The following is a 21970-nucleotide window of genomic DNA, read 5'->3' as shown; positions in this document are numbered from 1 at the left end:
TTACCAAAATCTTATTATTAGAGTAAAATGCATGATATTTTTACAAGAACACTGTTAAATAATGCTTTTTGTTGTTGTCTGTGAAAATTTATAAAATACGTGTATGTTTAATAAAAACAGCTTTAAATTGTAGATGTACATATATGAACCACTAGGCTCTCTGGAGTACGTGTCCTTTTCAACCTTAAAATAAGTATTAATACTCTTCATTTCTTTTTGAAGAGGTTTAACTCTACAAGAAGCAATAAAATTAGCACATATAGATGATGCAGATGAAATCTTCATTAATCCTCCGGATTCCAGTGAATTAAAGGATGAGGATTCTGGAAATGAGGATGAGGGAGGCACTTTATACAATCTAACTGGCCGTCAATTTCTGTCCAATGTGGAAATTAGCTTTAAAAAATGTAGAGATGGTGATGATGATAAAGCTCTTTCAGATGATGCATCCGAACAAAATACAGACGGAGAAACTATAGAAAATGAGAATTTTGAAAAGCAGAAAGAGAGGGACGATATCCCAAAAAAAATTAAGCTTAACAGTAATATCAACTGGAACGAGAATTGTCATGCAGTTCCGTCAAAAGCACGACCTTTTCCTCTACAAAGTAATAAAAAAGATATCTAAGATCCCGTTAATCTGTTCGAAAAAATGTTAGATGATAATATTAACCAGATGTTAGTAACGGAAACAAGAAGGTATGTCATTTTTAAAAACTGTCCAGATCCTCAAATTACGGCGGAAGAAATTCGATGTTTCATTGCCATTCTAATCGTGAGTAGATACGACTGCAAACCTAGCAAGCGACATTTTTGGGACAGTCAGCCTGACATGCGAAATGAAGCAGTTTATAATGCCATGAGACGGGAAAAATTCACTCAGATAATGCGATTTATACCCTGCGCAGATAACTCAAAAGTAAATGCTAATGACAAACTCTTTAAACTCCTACATCAAAACTACATTAAACCTTTTGTTTTCGTTGAGCACCTATTTTATGATGAGTCAATGATTCGATACTTTGGCAAACACGAGTGCAATCAATTTATAAAACCAAAGCCAATTAGATTTGGTTTCAAGATGTGGGCGCTCAATTCTTACAATGAATATCTTTTACATTTTGAATTTTACCAAGGTAAACAAAAAGATATATACACCACAGTTGAGCAAACATTTGGAAAACCTACCACTCCACTGCTAAAAATTTTGGAGCACATACCACATAAAGAATACCCTTATTATTTCTATGTGGATAATCTTTTCATTAATATAAACGTATTTAACTACTTGAAATTAAAATGATATAATATTACGGGAACCTTTGGGGATGACAGAATTCCTAAAACTTGTCCACTACCGAGAAAAACAGAATTAAAAAATTTGGACCGTGGTAGTTTTGCTTCATGTATAGACAGCGATCATGGTATTTTTTCATAAAGTGGGTAGACAATAACGTTGTGACTGCTGCATCTACAGCTTATGGTGCTGCGCCTGTGGGAACTGTGCATAGATATAGCACAAAAGAAAAAAAATGTGCAAATTCCAAGACCACAACTCATTGCCAGATATATACATTCTTCTTCCTATGCCGTCCCCATTAACGGAGGTTGGCGACCACATTTTTAAAAGCTTCTCTGTCTTTTGCAACGTGGAATAATTCGTCTACAGTCATGTTTGTCCAGTCTCGAATATTTCGCAGCCATGACTTCCTCTTTCTACCTATTCCCTTTTTGCCATCGACTCTACCCTGCATGATGACCTGCAGAAGACTATATTTATTATTTCTTAGTATGTGTCCAAGGTATGCAGTCTTGCGTACTTTTATCGTTCTCAACAATTTTTTGTCTCGACCCATCCTTCTCAGCACTTCCTCATTGGTGACCCTGGCAGTCCATGGGATTCTCAATATTCTCCGGTATATCCAAAGTTCAAAGGCTTCAATCTTTTTAACTATTTGCGCTTTTAGTGTCCATGTTTCTACCCTGTACAATAGTTGCGACCAGACGTAACATTCAACAAACCCCAGTCTCAGCGCAGTATTCAGATTTTTGTCACAGAACAATTGTTTGAATTTTAAGAACGCTGCCCTTGTCATTTCTATTCGTACCCGGATCTCTTGGTCTGGATCTAATTCTGTGTTGATGTAAGCTCCCAGATATTTATATTTTGTCACTCTCTCTATTTGCTGTCCACCAAGAGTTAGTTGTTCATTATTTATTGGACTATTACTATTACTATCATAAATTTGGTCTTATCTGTGTTGATGTCAAGTCCCATTTGAATGCATTCACTATTTATTGCATCTAGTATAGTTTGTAGTTCTTCTGTACTCTCAGCCATAATTACCGTGTCATCTGCAAATCTCATGGTGTTTATGATTTCTCCACCAATTCTTTTTCCTTTTTTTCTTTCCCATAAGGCTTTTCTGAATATGACCTGTGAGTACACGTTGAAAAGCGTCGGAGACAAGACGCATCCTTGCCTAACCCCTCTTGCAATCAGTATATTATTTGTTTCTATATTGTTCACCTTTACTACTGCTTTCTGGTTCCTGTATATAGGATATAGGATATATACATGCCAAACAATAATATGGGAGGAACGGATTTAATGGACCAAAACATCTCTATATATAAAATTGGAATCCGTTTAAAGAAGTGGTGGTGGTGTATCTGAGGTATTAGTAACAGCTGGATACTCTACAAGCACCACTACCCCAAGAATTCCCAATTAGATTTCAGAAGATGTATTGCTCGGTCATATCTTAAAAAATATACAAATGCTCCAAAGCATGGAGGAAGACCCAGTTCTCCGAAATTTAGTGTCTCGCTTAATAAAATCTCAGACAATCTAAAGTACGATGGAAACAATCAGCTTTTAATATTTATACCTAACAACAAAAGACGTCACTGTGCAGGAGACAGGTGTAGCAGTAGTACTGGAATAATGTGTAGCAAACGTGATGTCGGCATGTGTATTGACTGCAATTATACTTTTCATATGAAGACATTCTAGTTATAATATAAATATCATTGTGTTTCTTAAGAAATTATTTTATTTTAATTACGGTACCGTAATGACCTGACACATATTTTTGTTAGTTATTAAGTTTTTGGGGGCAAAAAAATTGTTAATTTGTCTACTATTATATATTTTTAATAAAAATATATTAGTTTCTTTCATTAATAATTAGAAAAAATAACTCGGGTCATAATGGACTAAGCTATAATGTGTCCTACTGTAATATAGAAGACGTATTTGCTAAGAATATAATGTAATTTAGTAAGAAGTAATAGTAAATATGAAATAATGCGGCGTTGAATAGTATAGGTAACAAAACAAAATAAGGAGACAACATAGAACGAAAATCAATAAAAATATTATGTTTAAGAAAATATAATATATTATAATATAAGCTTTACAAAATTTAACAATTTAAATCCAGTTATTTCTTGCAGAATATTCGACAATAATGTGTATTTTTTCTTTAACTACCTGAGACAATTGCTTACGGGCATCCTCTACACTTAAACTATCATTGAATTTAATATCTTCCAAACTAGGTTCTGTAGAATCACCTTTTGGTCCAAAAACCACAAACGGTATAAAAGTTAGTATCCAAACCAGCGGCTGGTATGTATATTTTTTAAATTCTTTTAAAAATTCATCATAACTAAATGGCTCCACATCGCATCCTAGATCTTTTAAATTTTGTAAAAGTCTGCTGTGATAGAATTTTACAAAATCATCAAGATTTTCTTTTAGTACCTCATTTTGGACGCTCGTAAATATGAAATATATAAAATCTACTACCGGTGAGTAGTATTCATAAGCCTGAAAATCTACAAATTTTATTTCAGTTGGTGTAGCGTCATCATATTTCACCATAATATTATTAACCCAAAGATCGCCATGACTGAATGTAGCGAACGGCTCTTTTACTTCGGGTTCATTTTCTTTGTAGTAATGCTGTTTCCAGATTTTTTGAACCTAAAATATTTGTTGCTTGTAAGTAAGTTAAATAAGATTTAAATATATTTAGAAAAAAAAACAAAAACGCCAAAAAAAAACAAAGTGGTGGTACAAATTGTGGAATACAAGGGAAAGAAACAATGAAAAGTTGACGAATGAATGAATTAAGTAGCAAATAAGTGCTCTAAAAACCGAGGAATTGTTTCAGAACAGGACGAGCAATAACAAATAAGCTGACAAAAGGACTTAATATACAAGACAAACAAAAATAATTCAGAAGCGGAAGATCCTGTAACGGTTCGGTATTTGTCAGTCGGTTATTAGGAAAATTATTGGAATTTAATTAGATTCCTGCTACCGGAAAGTTGCTATAACGAAAATAACGCTTTTTAAAGAAAAATGATTTATGGCTTAATACTACAATGACCTTAGACAAGGAAAGAGAGGGGACGCATAATCGTATGGAATTGACTAAAGCCAAACCGGCACCAGAAAGGTTGCCAGGTTATATTTTATTTCTTTAGTAGATTGAGAATATTGGATATATATTAGTAAATAGATTTTTTTTAAATTTATAGTTAAACACTAACATAATGATTACTTTTTGAACATAAGTAGTAATGGGCAACGTACAGGCACCAAACATGGCAGTCACATTAAATCTGGCTTCACTTTTCGAAGGTTTTTTAAGTGAGTGTTACCTGTCCTCTCTCTTTCCTTGTTTAAGACAATGACATTATCTGCCTTAACAGTAAAAAACATTAGTAATTCTATTGACAAATATTTTGTGTTTTAGTTTGACAGAGTGACTAACTAGTTTGAAGTTTTTACATGATGATGCATTTGGTCTTTTTGGGAAGTATATTAAATGTAACATCCAAACATATTTTTGTAATTATTCTACATAATTTTGAAACTATTCTATTTAATTAAAAAATCAAATTTGACTATGAACTAAAATTTTGGCAAAGAGACTTATTGATGTAAAAAAATGTAACTTTTCTTGCAAAAATTAAACTTTTTTAAAACTGTTAATTTAACAAACAATCCGGACCAGATTGAAATTGAAAAAATCAGGTCCGATTTTAAAAATGTAGTTCGCTTTGTTTAGAGAAAAATTTCACACTGTATACGATTTAAAACTTTAATAAGAATTTTATAGAAACATCGTCCTATTTGTCTGTTAATCCGTCGTTGGTGTGTTTTATTGAAGACTTACAATTCTGTTTTGCTTGTTCTCAAAAGAAAAGCCTACAGTAATATTCAGCTTTATGTTTGAGTTATTGAAAAATAAAATTAACATTTTAAATAACCTACATTCAATCTATGATTCAGTTTGCCAAAGTTTTAATAATTTATAGTCAAATCTGATTTTTTTAATTAAAAATTAAGTAATCTCTTAGGAAAAACATAAATATGCCATTGTATTTTCCTCTTTGTCTTATTTATAAAATTCTTATAAGAGTTTTCAAAAAGCATTTACCGGGTGAACTTTTTTTATGAACAAAACGAACTAATTTTTTGAAACCGGACCTGATTGTTTCCAGTTTGAATAAATCAAACCGGATAAATCAGGTCCGGTTTGTTTGTTAATAGTCTTGTCGTCAGAGATTTGACCCCTAAAAATCATACGAACAAGCTGAATTTTGCCGAGCATATAAATATTGGGACCCCAAAAAATATGCAAAAAAGTTTACCACTTCTACGCCTGAGCTTCCACCTAAAACCCCCCTCTCAGGGGAGTAAAATGCAAAAAAATCGATTTATCAAGAATTTGTACGCCGTAGAAAAAAATTATTTGAATAAAAAATGTAGCTGATATAATTTTGAACAAAAATGATTATAAGCACTTTTTGCGGAGAACAAACCGTTCTCTCAGAAACAACGCTTGAAGCGACCGGCGTTTTTGAATGTCAGTTCCTGGCATGTCAGTAAATCAATGTTAAATAAAATTTGTTCAATAATTAAACAATTTGCTCGATGTTTGCCATTTCTTACGATTCTCGTGAATTGAAATTTCTATTGTTGAAGATCAGTCTACAAAACCTATAACATGAAAATTGGATTTCGATTTTTGACAACCAAAATGAGACATTTGAAATATGACTAAAAACGCAGAATTTAAACTTTTACATTACAAACCATCGAACGTCAGAGGAAATGCCTCCAAGAAGACGGTTTTGGTTGTAATTTATAGCAGAAATTAAGTATTTTTGAAACACGTATTATTGTAATTAAAAAAGTGCAGTTTTAAACGGTTTAGACTGTTTGTAATGTGAAAGTTTAAATTCAGCGTTTTTTAAGCACATTTTAAATGCCTCATATTTGTTGCCAAAACTCAAAACTAAAATTTCATGCTATAGGTTATAAAGATTAGCTTATAGTTATAGAAACTATATAGTGGCCGGTCAATGGAAGGGATACATTCCATTGATCTCATGAGAATCATAAAAAAAGCGCCACGTTTGTTTATTTAACATTTCTATAAAAACTGAGTTCACTTGCGGCAAAATACAAAAATTGCAAAAGAAAGCTGCACTTTTGACCTTTAGATTGCATCTTGATTCTTGTCGATAGGACACTGAAGTCAAAAGATATTACATTTTTACCGTCGAGCTGATACAAATTTTAATGAGCATTGATTTTGCGCGCGTAACTGACATTTATCAGATCGCTTCAATCGTTTTTTCTGAGAGAACGGTTCATTCTACGCAACAAATGCTAATAAACGTTTTTGTTTAAAATTATTTTAGCTTAATTTTTTATTTTAAACACTTTTTTCTTTGGCTTACAGATTCTTGGTAAATCGGTTTTTGTCCGATGAGGTTCCTTCCCTCTCCGTGAGGGTTTTTAGGGGAAAGCCCGGAGGTTAAAGTGGTTAACTTTTTTGCATCTTTTTTAGCATCCTAAAATTGACATTTTCGACATAATCCAGCTTGCTCGTATGATTTTATTTTAAAATGTTTTACTAAATTGTATTTAGGTATATGAAATATGTGATATTATGAAAATATAAATAAATATCATTTGATAGTAAATTTAGTTATTATATAAATTAAATAAGGTGTTAAAAATTAGTAAGTTATTAAAATTTATTAAGTTATATTCAAAAAAATGGACAGTTATATTAAAAATGTATTATGTTTCTTGTATTTTTTAAATTTAGATAATATATTTTTTATTTTTAATCCTGGTCGATAACCGATCACTTACAACTAGACCAGTTATCCCCGCCGGGTGTCTACCGGTGTCCCTTCTCACCCAGTAAACAGCACGAAGTAGGGATGAGAACGAAGCCGGTCTTCTATCTCTCACAAAATAAGCCTTTTCTCACTCTTTACACAATGTTTGGCCATTATTATTGTTTATACATAGAGCGTAGTAGTGACGTTTTTAATTATCATTTTACTTTAATACATTAACGACATAGCGCACCAGTTTGCGCAGACTGAAAGGCCTAAGGAGTCATTGAGGCAACGATCATTAAGGAGACATACGAAGGATGGACCTCTTGATCCCGCGTATAGCAACAAGCTTGTCATTTAATTTTAAACGTCTACAATTTCCTGTGAGTTTGGCTTTTGCAATGACAATAAACAAATCGCAAGGTCAACCGTTAGAAGTTTCCGGAATTAATTTTCCATATTTCTTGCGTCAAAATCGTCATTGCTGTATATTTATACACTGCAAAAAAATATAAAAATATTGTTTATCAGAAAGCATTAAATTGATTCAACTACTTGGTTTTTCAATTAATACTGTTTTTGATTTTCTGTTAATTTTTTCATTTTTTTAGACACATTATTTAATTCTAAGGCGGTACGAAGTTTGCCGGGTTACTTATATCTATTAAAAAAATATTTACACTCACTCAAATTCGACCTGTAATGATTATCTGTTTAATTTAAAAGATTCTGGTAAAGCCCAGAGAGGTAGATGTTCCTTTTCTAGTCAGTAAAAATGGAGCGATATGTTGAAGTGATAAAAATATTTATCAAGGACAGCTTCCGTAAATAATCGTGAGTTAAAAAAACTCTATGAAAATAAGAAAAATACTTCTATAATTTAGATTTAGAAGTATGGAGACAAAATTCAGATAACTTACAGCGGAACACGGTTTTTTTCTCTAGTAAACAACTAAATAAACTATTATTTTGACACCAGCGATCATCACGACAGCAAACTACGAAATTAGGGCAAGTCGAGGATTCGGTTCTTTTATGAATCGCCAGACTAATTTGAGTGGCGTTATATAGACGTCTTTCTTAGGTATTTGAGAGAAAGAGAGTACAGCTGCATTCGTAGTAGACAGATATTTTCATAGGAAATTACTAATATTTTATCTTAATTACAGCCAGATAAAATTAGTAGCATAGGAACTAGGGAATAAAACGTAGTCATAATCTATATAAAAATGTTATTGGTAAAGTATTGACCTAAATTTTAAATTTTGAGCAATTTATTGTTTCTTTGACCTAAAAAGTTTGTAGATCTTTTGGTGAACTCTTATTCATCAGTTTCGATACAATTTAGCTTTGTAGCAGTGCTGGATTAAGGTGGGACTATGGGATTTTTTACCCCCGGCGGTAAATTTTGAGAGTTTGCTCCCATCACGTTTTAATTTTATATGTGGATATTTCAAATTTATGGGGTTGATTTTCTAAAATAGCATGGTAATAAAACTTCGTCTGATCACCGATAAGATCCGTGCCTGCGGTAGCAGGTCGCACAAAAACACGTTTCATGTTTCCGGGAAATCGGCCAGCGCCACGTGTCTGGCTCCAACACGCCATGTCGTCAGTCGTCAGTCGTGTTAGCGCAGTTTTCGAGACTAGTCTCAAATTTTACTTATTTATTAGTGAAGTGTTTTCGTGACGTTTCTAAAAAATGAGCGGAAAGGAAGGAGATGCATTTTGGAAACGACAAAAGTTAGAAAAACAACAAAAATTAAATGCAGTATTAAAACACCCCCAATATTCAGCTTTTTTTTACCAAATCCAGGCAAGATAGTATACCAACGAGCACTAATTTTCAAGACGATCCAATTGCAACAGTTTCAGGTGTTTTATAAGATAGGTTTACTTGACTGGTTTAGTTACTTTTACTATAAAATAAAATTTGCAGCAGGATCTTCATCACGTCGAGATGATTCATCCATAGCAAATTCAGATCCAGTTTGTGATATCAAGTTACATTCTGAAAAGAGTTCTCCTAAACGTCAAATTATAGTCGAAAGTGGTGTTAATCTAGTTGATTTACTAGATCCAAAATTCCGGCCAAGAAATTGTGTAGATAAAGTGCTGAAAGAATTCAAAACACAGGATCTTAATTCTTTAGACTTTGAATCTTCAAAAAGAAAAATAGGAAAACAAAACAGGTACTGCACTAAATCACCATTCTATAAAGTTTTAAAGAATGCTGAAAAAATTCGGCGTAACGTACAGATCAACTGACATTTATTATTAGGTATTGCTCGGACACCGGAACACCTGTCGAGAGGTTCATACAGTTTTTAGACAACACTGGCTACAAAGCCGAAGATATGGAAGCCAGCGTTGTAAAAATTTTGTCCAACCTGAATATAAATATCGATGACTGCAGGGAACAATCGTATAACAATACGAATAACATGTCTGGCGTTTATAGCGGTCTCCAAGCCCGAATAAAATCTACAAATAATTTGGCAAAATACGTACCATGTGCAGCCTATTCCCTAAGTTTGATTGTGCAACATGCAGCAGAATGCACTATGGAAAGTATTTCTTTTTTTTTTAGTTGTTGAAGAAATTTATGTTGTTTTCTTAGCTTCAACTTACAGATGGAAATGACTCGCTAATCTATTGAAAAATTGTGGCCTACAACATTTATTCCAAAAAGAGTTAATGTGACTCAATATCAGGACGATTTAATGCATTAAAAGCTCTTAATTTATGGTGTCAAGATTATAAAGCAAGTACTTTTAGAGTTATCCTCTAACGGCGACGAGAATATGCCAGTTCGATGTCAAGCAAACAATTTACACGAAAAGGTGGCTACGTTACAATTTGGTATTTATGTTGCCTTTTGGTTCAAAGTACTAAAAAGAACTGACCTAGCGAGTAAATCTTTACAAAGCGCAAATATGGACTTACATACATATTCGTCTTTGTATAAGTCATTACAACATTTTTACAAGTCTCTTCGTGATAAATGTAACTTATTTGAACAAAAGGGGCAGCTCTTATCACAACAAACGGAATACAGCAAAGAAAAGTCGTAAGAGAATTACAGTTTGAAGAAGCAGATACAGAAGAGATACTTATACCGCAAAATAAGATTAAAACCCATGTGCTGGATAAAACATTTGATTATTTGGCAAATAATCTGAAATCTAGAGGAAAAACTTATAAAGATGCCATTAGTTCCTCATTTTTATTTTCTGTACCTCTTTCAGAGGATAACGTGATTTCAGACAAAGCGTCGGTATTAGTGAATATTTATTCGAATGACTTGGATACATCTTTAGCAAGTGAGTGTATCCAATTAAAATATTTTATAATGTCACTACTAGGCCAAGTTGAGTATAAAACTCCAACAACTCAAAGTGCTACTTTTGTGATGGAGCTTTTGCATAAAAATAATATAATTGCAACCTTCCCAAAGGCAGAAATAACACTAAGAATCTTCTTATCTTTGATGGTTACTAACGCAACTGCCGAAAGATCATTTTCCACTTTAAAATGGGTCAAAAATTATTTGAGAAATATGATGACGGAAAAACCATTAAATTCGTTCGCTGTTTTAAATATTAATCGTCGTTTGATCCGCTTACAAAATTCATCATCATCATCATCATCATTTTGGCTTTACAACCCTGTGTGGGTCCTAGCCTCCCCAAGAATTTTTCTCCAGTCGTCCCTATCCATCGCCTTCCTCCGCCAAGCACGTATTTCCATATTTCTCATATCTTGGTCTATGTTATCTAGGAATCTTGTTCTGGGTCTTCCTCTTCTTCTTTGGCCAATAGGTCTATCAAGGAGCGTTTTTCTAGCTGGGTCGGTTTGCTCCATCCGCATTACATGGCCTACCCACCTCAGATGTCCTATCTTTATGTGTTTTACGATATCTGGTTCCTGGTATATCCTATAGAGTTCGAAGTTGTATCGTCTTCTCCAGACACCATTTTCATTTACCGCTTCATAGACGCGCCTTAGTATTTTTCTTTCGAAACATCCTAACATGTTTTCATTGCTTTTTGTTAAAGTCCAGGTTTCTGAACCATATGTTAGGACTGGGCGTATTATTGTTTTGTAGAGTTTTACTTTTGTATTTCTTGATATAACTGTAGATTTAAAAAGGAGATTAAGCCCAAAATAGCATCTATTAGCCGTGCAAATTCTGCGGTTAATCTCTGCGGTAGTGTCATTTTCAGTATTGACGAGCGTTCCCAGGTATACAAATTCGTTAACTGCTTCGATGACGTCATTTTCTATAACAAGTGGCCGTAGTGTTTGTGGTTGCGTACCTATTTTCATGTATTTTGTTTTGTTGGTGTTTATTATTAAACCCATTTTTGTAGCCGCTTCCTTTAATGCTACGTACGCCTCTCGTGCTGCGTTTTCCGTTCTCCCAACAATATTGATATCATCAGCATGTCGTATCGGAACTAGTAACTATGTGGAATTTATATAGTTACCAGTTGTTATCCAACATTGCACAATGTTACGCAACATTGCGCAATGTTAGTCCGAACGCTCTTTGTTTGGATCTCGTCTTGAAAAAGACAAGATCTGTTGTTTGTTCTTATAGGGCGAAGAAATAAAACAACAATATTTGGTAAAAAAAACTCAGCCACAGAGTCTTTAGAAAATACGCAGAGCCCTTAGAGCAAAGTGCTCTAGGAGCGCCCGTAAAGGGCTAGAGAACGACTGACTCGAGATCCGAAATGTCCCATATTTAAAGGTGTTTTAACTTTTATATGAGATTTTCGGATCTCTCGTCCAATCAAATTTAATTAAAGCTCCAGAAGGAAGGGCGATGCGCATCAGGGTGCGTATAAGTTGCACCAGGATGACAAGCATATGCTAAGATTTGCACAGATTTGTTATATATTGAACCGGTAGTTGTGATTTGTGACGTACGTATTACTTTTTCCAGAGCTAGATTGAATAGTATACAGGAGAGTGGGTCTCCCTGACGTAGCCCGTTATTTGTTTTAAAAGGTTCAGAGAGTTCCCCCTGGATTCGTACTTTGCATTCAACTTTTTCAAGGGTTAGTTTGGTTAAACTTACCAACTGATTTGGTTCTCCTAGGTCTATCATTGCTCTAAACAATTCTCTTCTATTTACAGAGTCGTAGGCTGCCTTGTAGTCTATAAATATGTGGTGCGTGTCTACACCGTATTCCAGTGTTTTCTCTGTTTTCTCGCTTACAAAATTAGATTTTAATAAAATCATCGACCTGTTTGCAAGTAGAAAGTCCAGGAAAATCTGTTTGTAAATAATTATGTTAATTTACTTTATAAGTTGTAAGTTTGGGTCTTTGTAGCTTTTTTGTATATTTGTTATAAATTACCTAATAATATTAAAATAGTTTTAATGAATTGTTAAGCTAAGACGCATCTATATCTACTGGAGAGTGGCGGTATAGTATGACTTAGCCCCCGGCGATCCATGAACTAAATCCGGCACTGCTTTGTAAAACAACTTTTAATTTCGAAACATATTATAAAAGAAATATTTAAAATATAATTTTAGTATTAAACCTAGTATAAATCACTTACCCTTGGCACCAGAGGTGCACATTTCTCAGATTCATTAAGTATTGCTTCGATTAAAGGAAGAGCTTCTCTGAAGTCAATGTATTTGTCAAGACCATTATTTAAATATGGCCTTATTTCCTGCTGAAAGAATTCAGGATTTCTGACCTTAATCGCCAATGGTACAGCATGAAGGAGTGCCAAATATTTTAAAAGTAGTTGAGTTTCTTCAAAATTAAAACCAGTAAGTCTGTCTATATTTCTGAAACCTAAAGATTTTATTTATAAAAAATGTTTGTGATTCCGTTTTTTATTGTTTATTGTCTAGTATTGGATAAAATAAATTTCAAAATATTTGCAGACATAGAGGACTTTATGAAGACACTTTGATAGACGCGGCTGAATTTAAACAAAACTTTTCAGCAACATTTATTGACATTTAAACTAAACATGATCCTGATAAAAGTCACAAACGGCAACAGAGGAACAATTAAGATAATATTGTGATTATCGTTAAATAGAAACTTTTTGTATAATTAATAGTAAACTTTTAAAACTTTTTTGTTGCATAAAAGTGTCTCCCTCTTTGTCTCCTTCACTTCTCCTGTTATTAAGTATTTGAGGTTTCTGATTTCTGTTTTCTGTGTTCTGTTTTCTATGTTGTTTCAATAAAATATTTTCTTGTCTTCACTATATAGTATAGGATAAACATGGAAGAGAACAAATATATCTACTTATCGTATCGCACGCCGTTGTCATCGTCGGTACGAACTATTCTTTCTTTATATTATACCAGTCGTCGGAGATTTGACCTCTAAAAATAATACAAACAAGCTAAATTGGTCTCAGAATGTCAATTTTGGGACCGCAAAAACGATACAAAAAGTTTATCACTTTTACCCCAAGGCTAAAACCCACCCTGGTAGGTAAGGAAAAACGGAAAAGATCGATTTACGAAGAAGTGTACACCGTAAAAAATTGTTTTCAAAAAATGAATGTAGGTGAGATAATTGGAACAAAAAAGTTTATTAGCACTTTTCGTGTAGAATAAATTGTTCTTTTAGAATCAACTCTTGAAGCGACCGGTGATTTTCAATGTCGGTTCGCGCGCGAAATCAATTTTAAGTAAAATTTGTGTCAACTCAACGTTAAAAATTCGATATCTTTTGATAAAATTTTTCAGAGTGTTTTAAAAGTGAAAAGTGCAGATTTTTTACAAAAATTTTTTATCTTGCTGCAAATGAAGTCAGTTTCTGCAAAGGTGTTAAATACTTAAACGTTTAGCGATTATTACCATTTTTTATGATTCTCATGAGATCAATAAAATGAATCACCTCCATTATCTAGTCAGTATGTAATTTTCATTATTAAAGTCCAATATATTAAAGGTATAGCCTAAAATTTCGGTTTTAGTTTTGGCAACAAATGTGAGGCATGTGAAATATGCTGAAAAAACGATAAATTTAAACATTCATATCACAAACGATTGCACTTCGTAGAAATTGCTTCCGTGAGAACGGTATTAGGTGGAATTTATAGCTGAGATTGTCTCGTTTCGAAAGACGTACTTGTTGTGTATTCAAAAAGAAGCAGTTTTTAATGTTTTAGATGTAATGTCATTTTTGTAATGAAAGTTTAATTATGCTAAATGATGAAACCAATTGTGTCGCAAATTCCTCGGCAGAATGCAGTATGATCAATAAGTCATCAATCTTATATTAAAACTAGAGAATTTGATAGATCTCAAATATATACACACGGATGGGAAAATGAACGTATGGTTAAATGGAACGATTCAAGTTTTGTCTTAAAAAAACAGATAGTGAAAAGAGAAAAATCACAAAAGCTGCTTTAATTATGGTAAATGAGACCAACTGTGTCGCAAATTTCTTGGCAAAATGCAGTAGGATTTGGTTACTCATAAAAGAAAAAGTTAATAAAAGAAAAAAAACACTATTATTAAGTCAGTAACATATCGAGGATACATCAGTTCTATTTAGGTGAAACATCAAGAGCATTAAATGTTAGAATAACTGATTATCATCAATAAGTCATCAATCTTATATTAAAAATAGAGAATTCGATAGATCTCAAATATGTACACACGCATGGAAAAAAACATAGTGTTTAATGGAACGATTTAAGTATATTCCTAAAAGAAACAGATGGACAAAGAAGCGGCTCTAATTATGCTAAATGAGACCAATTCTGTCGCAAAATCCTCGGCAGAATGCAATAGGATATGGTTACCCATAAAAGAGGAAGTTACTAAAAGGAAAATACCACTATTAATAAGTCATGGCATGTGGTTAACTTTTTTAAAACGAATCACATGCCATGATTTTTCTGACGAACATTGTCAAGTTAAAGTTGATTTCATGTAATCGACTGAATTATCTTACAATAAAGTCGTCCCAGGAATGCAACTCAGCTATATTGGCAATACCATTTTAAAGTCATCTACTTTAAAATGTATATTATATGTCTGAGTTGTCAACATAAAGTAGTCAGATAAAATTAAATTATTAGAAGAATTTTTCACCAGGTAACAAAAAACAAAATTTGTTTAATTTAGTAATGTTTGTATTTTGAAAACGATTTCCAAAGTGTAAATTGAAACGTCAATAAACTTATTTTAAACTTCAATTGTGGCTTATTCCCATTTAAATAGTTATTGCTTTAAGATTCTACAAAAAAAAATAGCTTTAGAAAAAAATATTATGGTGATAATAATCATATTCAGAAAAGTTGTTAGAGTTTTTTTCTTAGATATGGCGCACATGTCCTTGCTCATCCTAGCGCTTGTACTCTTACTTTAGAGTAGTGTGAGACTTCAGGTACTTAAAGCAAGGTGTGCTAATCTGAGCTAACCTACAAAACAATTCTATCTCCGCATATTCGAAACTACTCTTATCAAGTGTAATGTCAAATATATCGCTTTTGTTTCTGTCCTATTGGTTCAGATTCTTCTGTTCTTTTAGTTATATCTATTTTGTAGCATCTTTTTATATTTTACGTTTTTTTATAACTTTCATAATAGTACCGTCATGTGTATTGACCTTTTTTTCGTCTTTTACAAGGGGGATGGTCTAAATGTTCGAAACATAGCTCTGTCAGTCTCTGTTCGAGACAGTAGGCAGGGGTTGTTCGAATAACATTGCTGTGAATTTAAGAGACCTACCTAAAAAAGAAAACACACTCCTAACTGTAAATTACCGGTTGGACCGCCCTGATTGGGACGTCTGCACGGCATTCACCCGATCTCTCATTTACGCACACTTCTCACGCATTCTCGCATTTTCTAACTACGACTGAATCCTTCTTTCTATTCTCTCTATTCCTCTATGTTTATGTTTAATCTTGCCCCTTCTCATTCTGCCTTATCATCTTGCTTCCTCCTGGGCACTCTGCCTCCCTTTGGGTCACTTTTTTTGTTATTTTCTCTCCAAAATTCTCTTCGCATATCTCTAAACTGCTCTCTACGGATCTGACGACTTAAGTGTCTCCTCCAAAAGTTCCATGACTGATTGCAGCCTACTTTCTAGCTCTCTCTCATGCACGGCCCTCTCGTCTATTCACCTATCGCATACCAATATAGTGTGCGAAACAGTGTCATATATTACACAGTACAGTCATTTGTCATTTTCTGCTTTTCCAAATCTGTAAAGGTATGCCCTGAAACAACCATGAACTTCAATGCCTGCAGTTCACGTAGTCTTCTCTGATTAGAAATCAGCGGCTTCGTTCATTACGCCACTCTTCTCATCTCGTTCCATTCCTCTTGTTACACCATAATGGACCTCTCCCTTTCTTTTTTTAATATTCTGTTAATATATCTTCTTGTCTGCTCTCGTACATTCTTCTTCTTTCCTTTACTAGCATGTGCATCGGAATACATCCGGCGATAACTCCCAGCGCCTCGGTAGAGACATTTCTTATCTGCTCGGGTGAGCTGCTTTCTGTACGCCGTTGCTAAAACTACGGTACTCCAGACAGGCGCAACATAGAGGACGATCGATTACATAACAGAATAAGGGCGTTAAAACTGAATGCCAATATTTTTCAATATTTCACGATCTGTGAAATCTCATAAAATTGACTGTCAACATTTTCATTACCTCTCCAAACATTTTTCCACACTTCGTTTTAATGTTGCTCTAAACAATCATAATGTAATAACAAAAAACCAAAAAATGGAATAAGTGTATAAACAATTTAATTCCTTGCTGAGCGCTTTTGGCTTACAAAACCATCTCCTAGAGCATATCTCTGAAGATGGCTTTGTAATCCGAAAGCGCTCAGCTAGTATATAATTAAAATTGTTTATATACTTCAAAAATACGTTCCTCTTTCCATTTTTTGATTTGTCATAAGTGTGGACAAAAACTTATTAAGTCTTTTTACTTATTTAATAATATTGTTGACTAAAAAAACTTTAGGTTGATATTCTTAATAAAGAGTTTGGACACACATGGAAATTACAGGATTTTAGGGAAGATAGTTTTAATGAAATCAGTGACAAGAAATCAATCAAGTTGCAATCTTCAAAATAATGACAACACGAACGGTCCCTTCGAGTACCGATTTAAAGCAGGATTTATTTCTGATAAAGCATTTAAGTTTGAGTATATCCTTCGATACATTATCTATATATTATAAATATTTTGTAATACTGGCAGTGTACTCTGTCCACTACACTCAGTGCACTACACTGAACTGAATTTTTTCAGTTAAGCGTTATCAACAATACTAAGAATAGAATTCTTAATCTAGTTATTTATTTAAACCCATATACCAACTTGTGACCCACTTATGAGAGTCGACAATCACAACTCACCTGCTAAGTTAACGTTGGATTTATGATAGTCCCCAAGCTAATATTGTCTAATATTATCTATTTCGATTTCAAAACTGTTAAGTGTATGATTTTTAACCGGACCTTATATTGCTGAACCTTTTTTAAGTATTTTATTTCAGCATATTCCATTCGTGATCTTTAGTAAGGGCATCAACATAAACGTCCAAATTACAGTAACTAAACGATACACCGATAGAAAGAGCGGAGGTAATATGCTACCTGCTACGGGGAAGAAAACGGAAGTCTTACAGAAGATGACATAAAACCGTTAGAGACATTTGACATTTGATGCTACCGATGTATGTAAAGGGTCTCATATATACATCACAACACTAACATAACTCATTATTATCAACTAGCCTAAGATTGTTTAATGCTGAACGTAGGGCTACCGTAAAATTTCCACCTCTTTCTATCTTAAGCTTCTTTCATCCAGTTTTTTGTGATTCGCTTTATATCATTCGTCCTTCTACTGTTTCGATATGTCTCTTGTCTTGGTCACCATTCCAGAATCTTTCTGGTCCATTTGGTAACATGTCCGGCCCAAGCCCATTTAACCATGGCTGTTTTCTTAAATGCATCCGTGACTCCTGTTGTTCTTCTTATTTCTAGGTTTGGTACTTTATCTTTAATGGTAATACCTAACATTGATCTTTCCATAGTGTGTTGTGTTACTCGTATTTTATTTATTTATCCTTTTATCAGTGTTAGTGTTTCTGCACCATACGTTGTAACGAAATATTTTTTGCCTAACTCAGGGTAAGAACATAGGGGTAGAAATAGGGGACAGAAACTATGGGGGTGAAGATAGGGCAAGCAAAATAAATGCTACTTATGCGAACGGCACTCAGGGTTTAGCTAGAGAGCTGGGGTCGTGGATAAGTTGAAATAAATGGGTCGAATTGGGGTATCTACACAATGAAATAAAGGGTCATGAATTACTTGGGACAAAAAAAAAGGAAACAGGAAACACCTCTAGTAATTTATAAAAAGCGCCACTTCGAGGTGCCTAATTATAACCATTACAACAGTTAGATGTAACTAGGGAAATAATTATCAATTATAAAGAAACATATCTTTTTCAAACGGAAACTCAAAAAGGTTAGTTAAAAAAAAAGAAACAAATGATAAGAAACAAAATTTAACATTGTATTGTGTGAATAAAAAAACTTACATGTGTCCGTTTACAAACTCCAGGGATTGGAGATACTACAAAAACTTACAAATGTTACCGCACAGAGATTAACCTTTTTTTTTAAACAAACAAAACAAATAAATATCGAAAAAAAATTAAGCTAGCTGTCATATGTTAACATTAAATTAAAAAAAACTATTAAAATGACAGCTAAGTTAAACCATAAAATTTACAATTTATTAATTATTACAAATCCTTTTAAGTTTTAATGAAAGCAATTATCAATTATCAAAAATAATGTCTATTTAATTTGGAAAAATTAATATGTCAATTGTTACCTTGATTCACAAACTTTGCCACTTAACTTCAAAAAAAACTTGCTACCATCTCTGGGATTGGAGCTGCAAGGACAAAACTCTCAACTGGAACAAAAAGGAAACCATTTCCATAGGTACTCAGGAACGAAGATCTGACGTAGATGGGGTTGGATCAAGCAGGCAAACGACAACAAAGCTGGTGGGACATGCTATATACTCATTTTCAAAATCTCGTCAGTTCCGGTGTACTGCACAAATCTTACGATGATTACTCTGTTCTAAACTGCCATTATGCAAAGAGTATTATCACCTTAACCGGTCTTAAGACATTACACACAAAGAATTGGCTACGGATTCAAAATCCGTCAAACGTCTTTCTCGCCTGAAATCTCTTGCTTGACTCCAGCCCTTCACGTCTCCAGCCAGTTTGTGGTCCACGAACCTAAACAAACAATCTACCCTTCTTGACCTTGTTCTTAGCAACGAACCGACAAAAAAACATTGAAATATTCTCAGCTTTATTACGTTTTAGAAAAATTGAATACCAGACTTGCAATATTATATTAGGGGACTCGAATGTAAACAAATCGTTCTCAACGACAAAAACAACTCAAATTCGTAGAAGTAGCACCTATTATATTGATTATTTTAAACGTCCTCGATTCCTAGTTTTAACCGGAATAATTTTTTACCTGACAATGTAACGGAGACAAAACATCTATATTTTAAAACAACTGAATACAAAACTTAAAACAGAATTTATACTATTATATAGATATTAAATATAAAACGCTACAACGTAAGGACCGGTAAAATACATTGGTTTCCTCATAAGAAAATTGATGACTTTTATCAAAGGCTCTCAACTTCTTTTAGTCCAGGAAATGACGGTTTTCTGCTCAGAATTCTTTTAATATTCATTGATTTTGCTTAAAATTTTGACAGTAGTTAGAAAATAGCTAAAAGAATAAAATCTACACTATGGCAATATGTGTTTTTCTCCTGGAGGTGTTAAACACCCCCCAACTCGTTGGTGAAGCCAGTTTTTCAAAAAAAGTCATGGTAATCGCTAGAATAGTGATTCTTAAGATAAAAATGTTGTTTAGAGTTTTTTTTTAAAGTTAATAATTTAAACTTAAACTTAAAGTTAAGTTAAAAGTTAATATATTTATAATAAAAATGTTTGGAGTTTTTTTAAAGTTTTGTAGTCATTCGTGATTAAAAGCTCACAAATTACACGTCCAAATGGCATGTTTTTTACGAATAACTTAAAAAATTTAGATTCAACGAGAAAACTGTTTAGTTACCTATAAAATAAAGCTTATAAAACAATGATATTTGTTTTTTATTATTACCGTAAACCTAATATTAACGAAGTTGTGGCTGTTCGAAAGTATTCATCGTATACGTCGAATTTGCATGAAAATGAAGATAAGTTATAACTAAAAGAAACTGGTGAAAACTATTCATTATTCATTTGAAATTAACGTCATTTATAAACAATCTATTCTGGAAGTTTAACTCCTTTAGAAGAATTAATTTTTGAAAAAATTCGAGTTTAAAGTGAAGACAGTATTTTTGGAATTTGTTAAAAAATTCCCTTTTTTTAAAAGAACTCAATAATTTTAAAACATACAGAATAAAATGTAAAGGAATATAAGAAACAGCTTTTTTTTAATCTTCGAAATTATCAATGTTTTCCAAAAAACAGAGTAACACAACAGGCCAGTGGCGGAGTAGCTATCTTCATGCTCTAACCCACTGACTGTGAAACACATCATGCTTGATTGTCCTCAATTCAAGGAAAAAAGAAGATCCCACGGATTCACAGATGATGATCTCAAGACAGTTCTCATCAAAAAAATTTCGACAGTGTTAAGCTATTTAAAAGACATCAAGTTATTCAATTTTATTTAATTTTCATGTGTTTTTTATATCCACTAATAACCCTGCGCGGTTGATGTGGTTTTGTGTTTAAATAAATAAAAAAAAAGCTTTTTTTTACTAAAGATTCTGATTTTATTTTATTTTCATCTATTAAAAATTAAACGAGATATGACTGTTGGTCATATCTGCATATGGTTGTATGGAAATGCAACCTTGTAAAGGTTGCATTTCCATGCGTTTAACATCATGTTTAAGCTTTTCAGCACAACTATCTTTGAAAAAAAGTCTTTGAAAAAAAATTGCTAAGAACATTGTCTAGCGAACCTTTTAAAAGATATCTTTCTAGAAATATAAATAATTACACTAGAACTAGTCGATTCGAGTATTTGAATAACTTTATAGTCAAATAAACTATCTGTGTTCCTACTATAGAAACTATCACAAATTTGTTATATAATTATCTAGGTTATTATCATAATTATGATTGTATTTACCTGCATCACCTAAATTTTCAAAAACTATAGCAGCATCTTCATCAACTTTCTCTGATCCATTCAAATTCAATCTGCTGCCGTAAAACTTTGCAAAACAATCCAGAACATTCTCTACATTATTTTCTCGTTGGAAATTTTGAAAATGCGGTACAAGTTTCTCGTAAAAATTAATTTCAGCTTTAAAAGTATGTTGGATATTAAAGATCTTCTGAAATATTTCCAAGAGAGGAATTTTTTTCACCACTACGTGTATTTCTTCCATTTCATTGTTGTCTTCATCTTGGACCACCAGATTTAATTTTATTAGTTCTCCTCCATAATTTTCTCCTTCCGGTACTAAATTACTTATTTGAGTTTGAATAATCTTTTTATTGTATCCAACTCTTTGAGAACAAAGAGATTCGATGTTTTTCACGGACATAGTACTTTATTTCACAAAATTAATGAAAATTACTTTAATTACAAATAATTTTGGAACATCTATTTTATGATTTTTTCTCGAAATCTTAAAATTATATATTTGTGTTTGTTTAAATTTGTATTTAACTGATAACAAAAAGAATAGTGA

The 21970-nt window shown here is 32.9% G+C and overlaps 1 protein-coding gene across 1 annotated transcript; it reads right to left on the bottom strand.

Moving 5' to 3' along the window:
- Positions 1–3379: 3379 nt before the first annotated feature.
- Positions 3380–21970, bottom strand: LOC140446763 (uncharacterized). Its single transcript, XM_072539355.1, has 3 exons — positions 21403–21970; positions 12736–12980; positions 3380–3991 (listed from the first exon to the last, which is right to left on the bottom strand). The coding sequence occupies exons 1-3, from the start codon at positions 21821–21823 to the stop codon at positions 3437–3439; spliced, it is 1221 nt and encodes a 406-aa protein (XP_072395456.1). The 5' UTR covers positions 21824–21970; the 3' UTR covers positions 3380–3436.

Source organism: Diabrotica undecimpunctata, chromosome 7, assembly GCF_040954645.1.
Source record: "Diabrotica undecimpunctata isolate CICGRU chromosome 7, icDiaUnde3, whole genome shotgun sequence".
NCBI lineage: Eukaryota > Metazoa > Arthropoda > Insecta > Coleoptera > Chrysomelidae > Diabrotica > Diabrotica undecimpunctata.
This window is presented reverse-complemented; position numbering and strand designations above follow the sequence as displayed.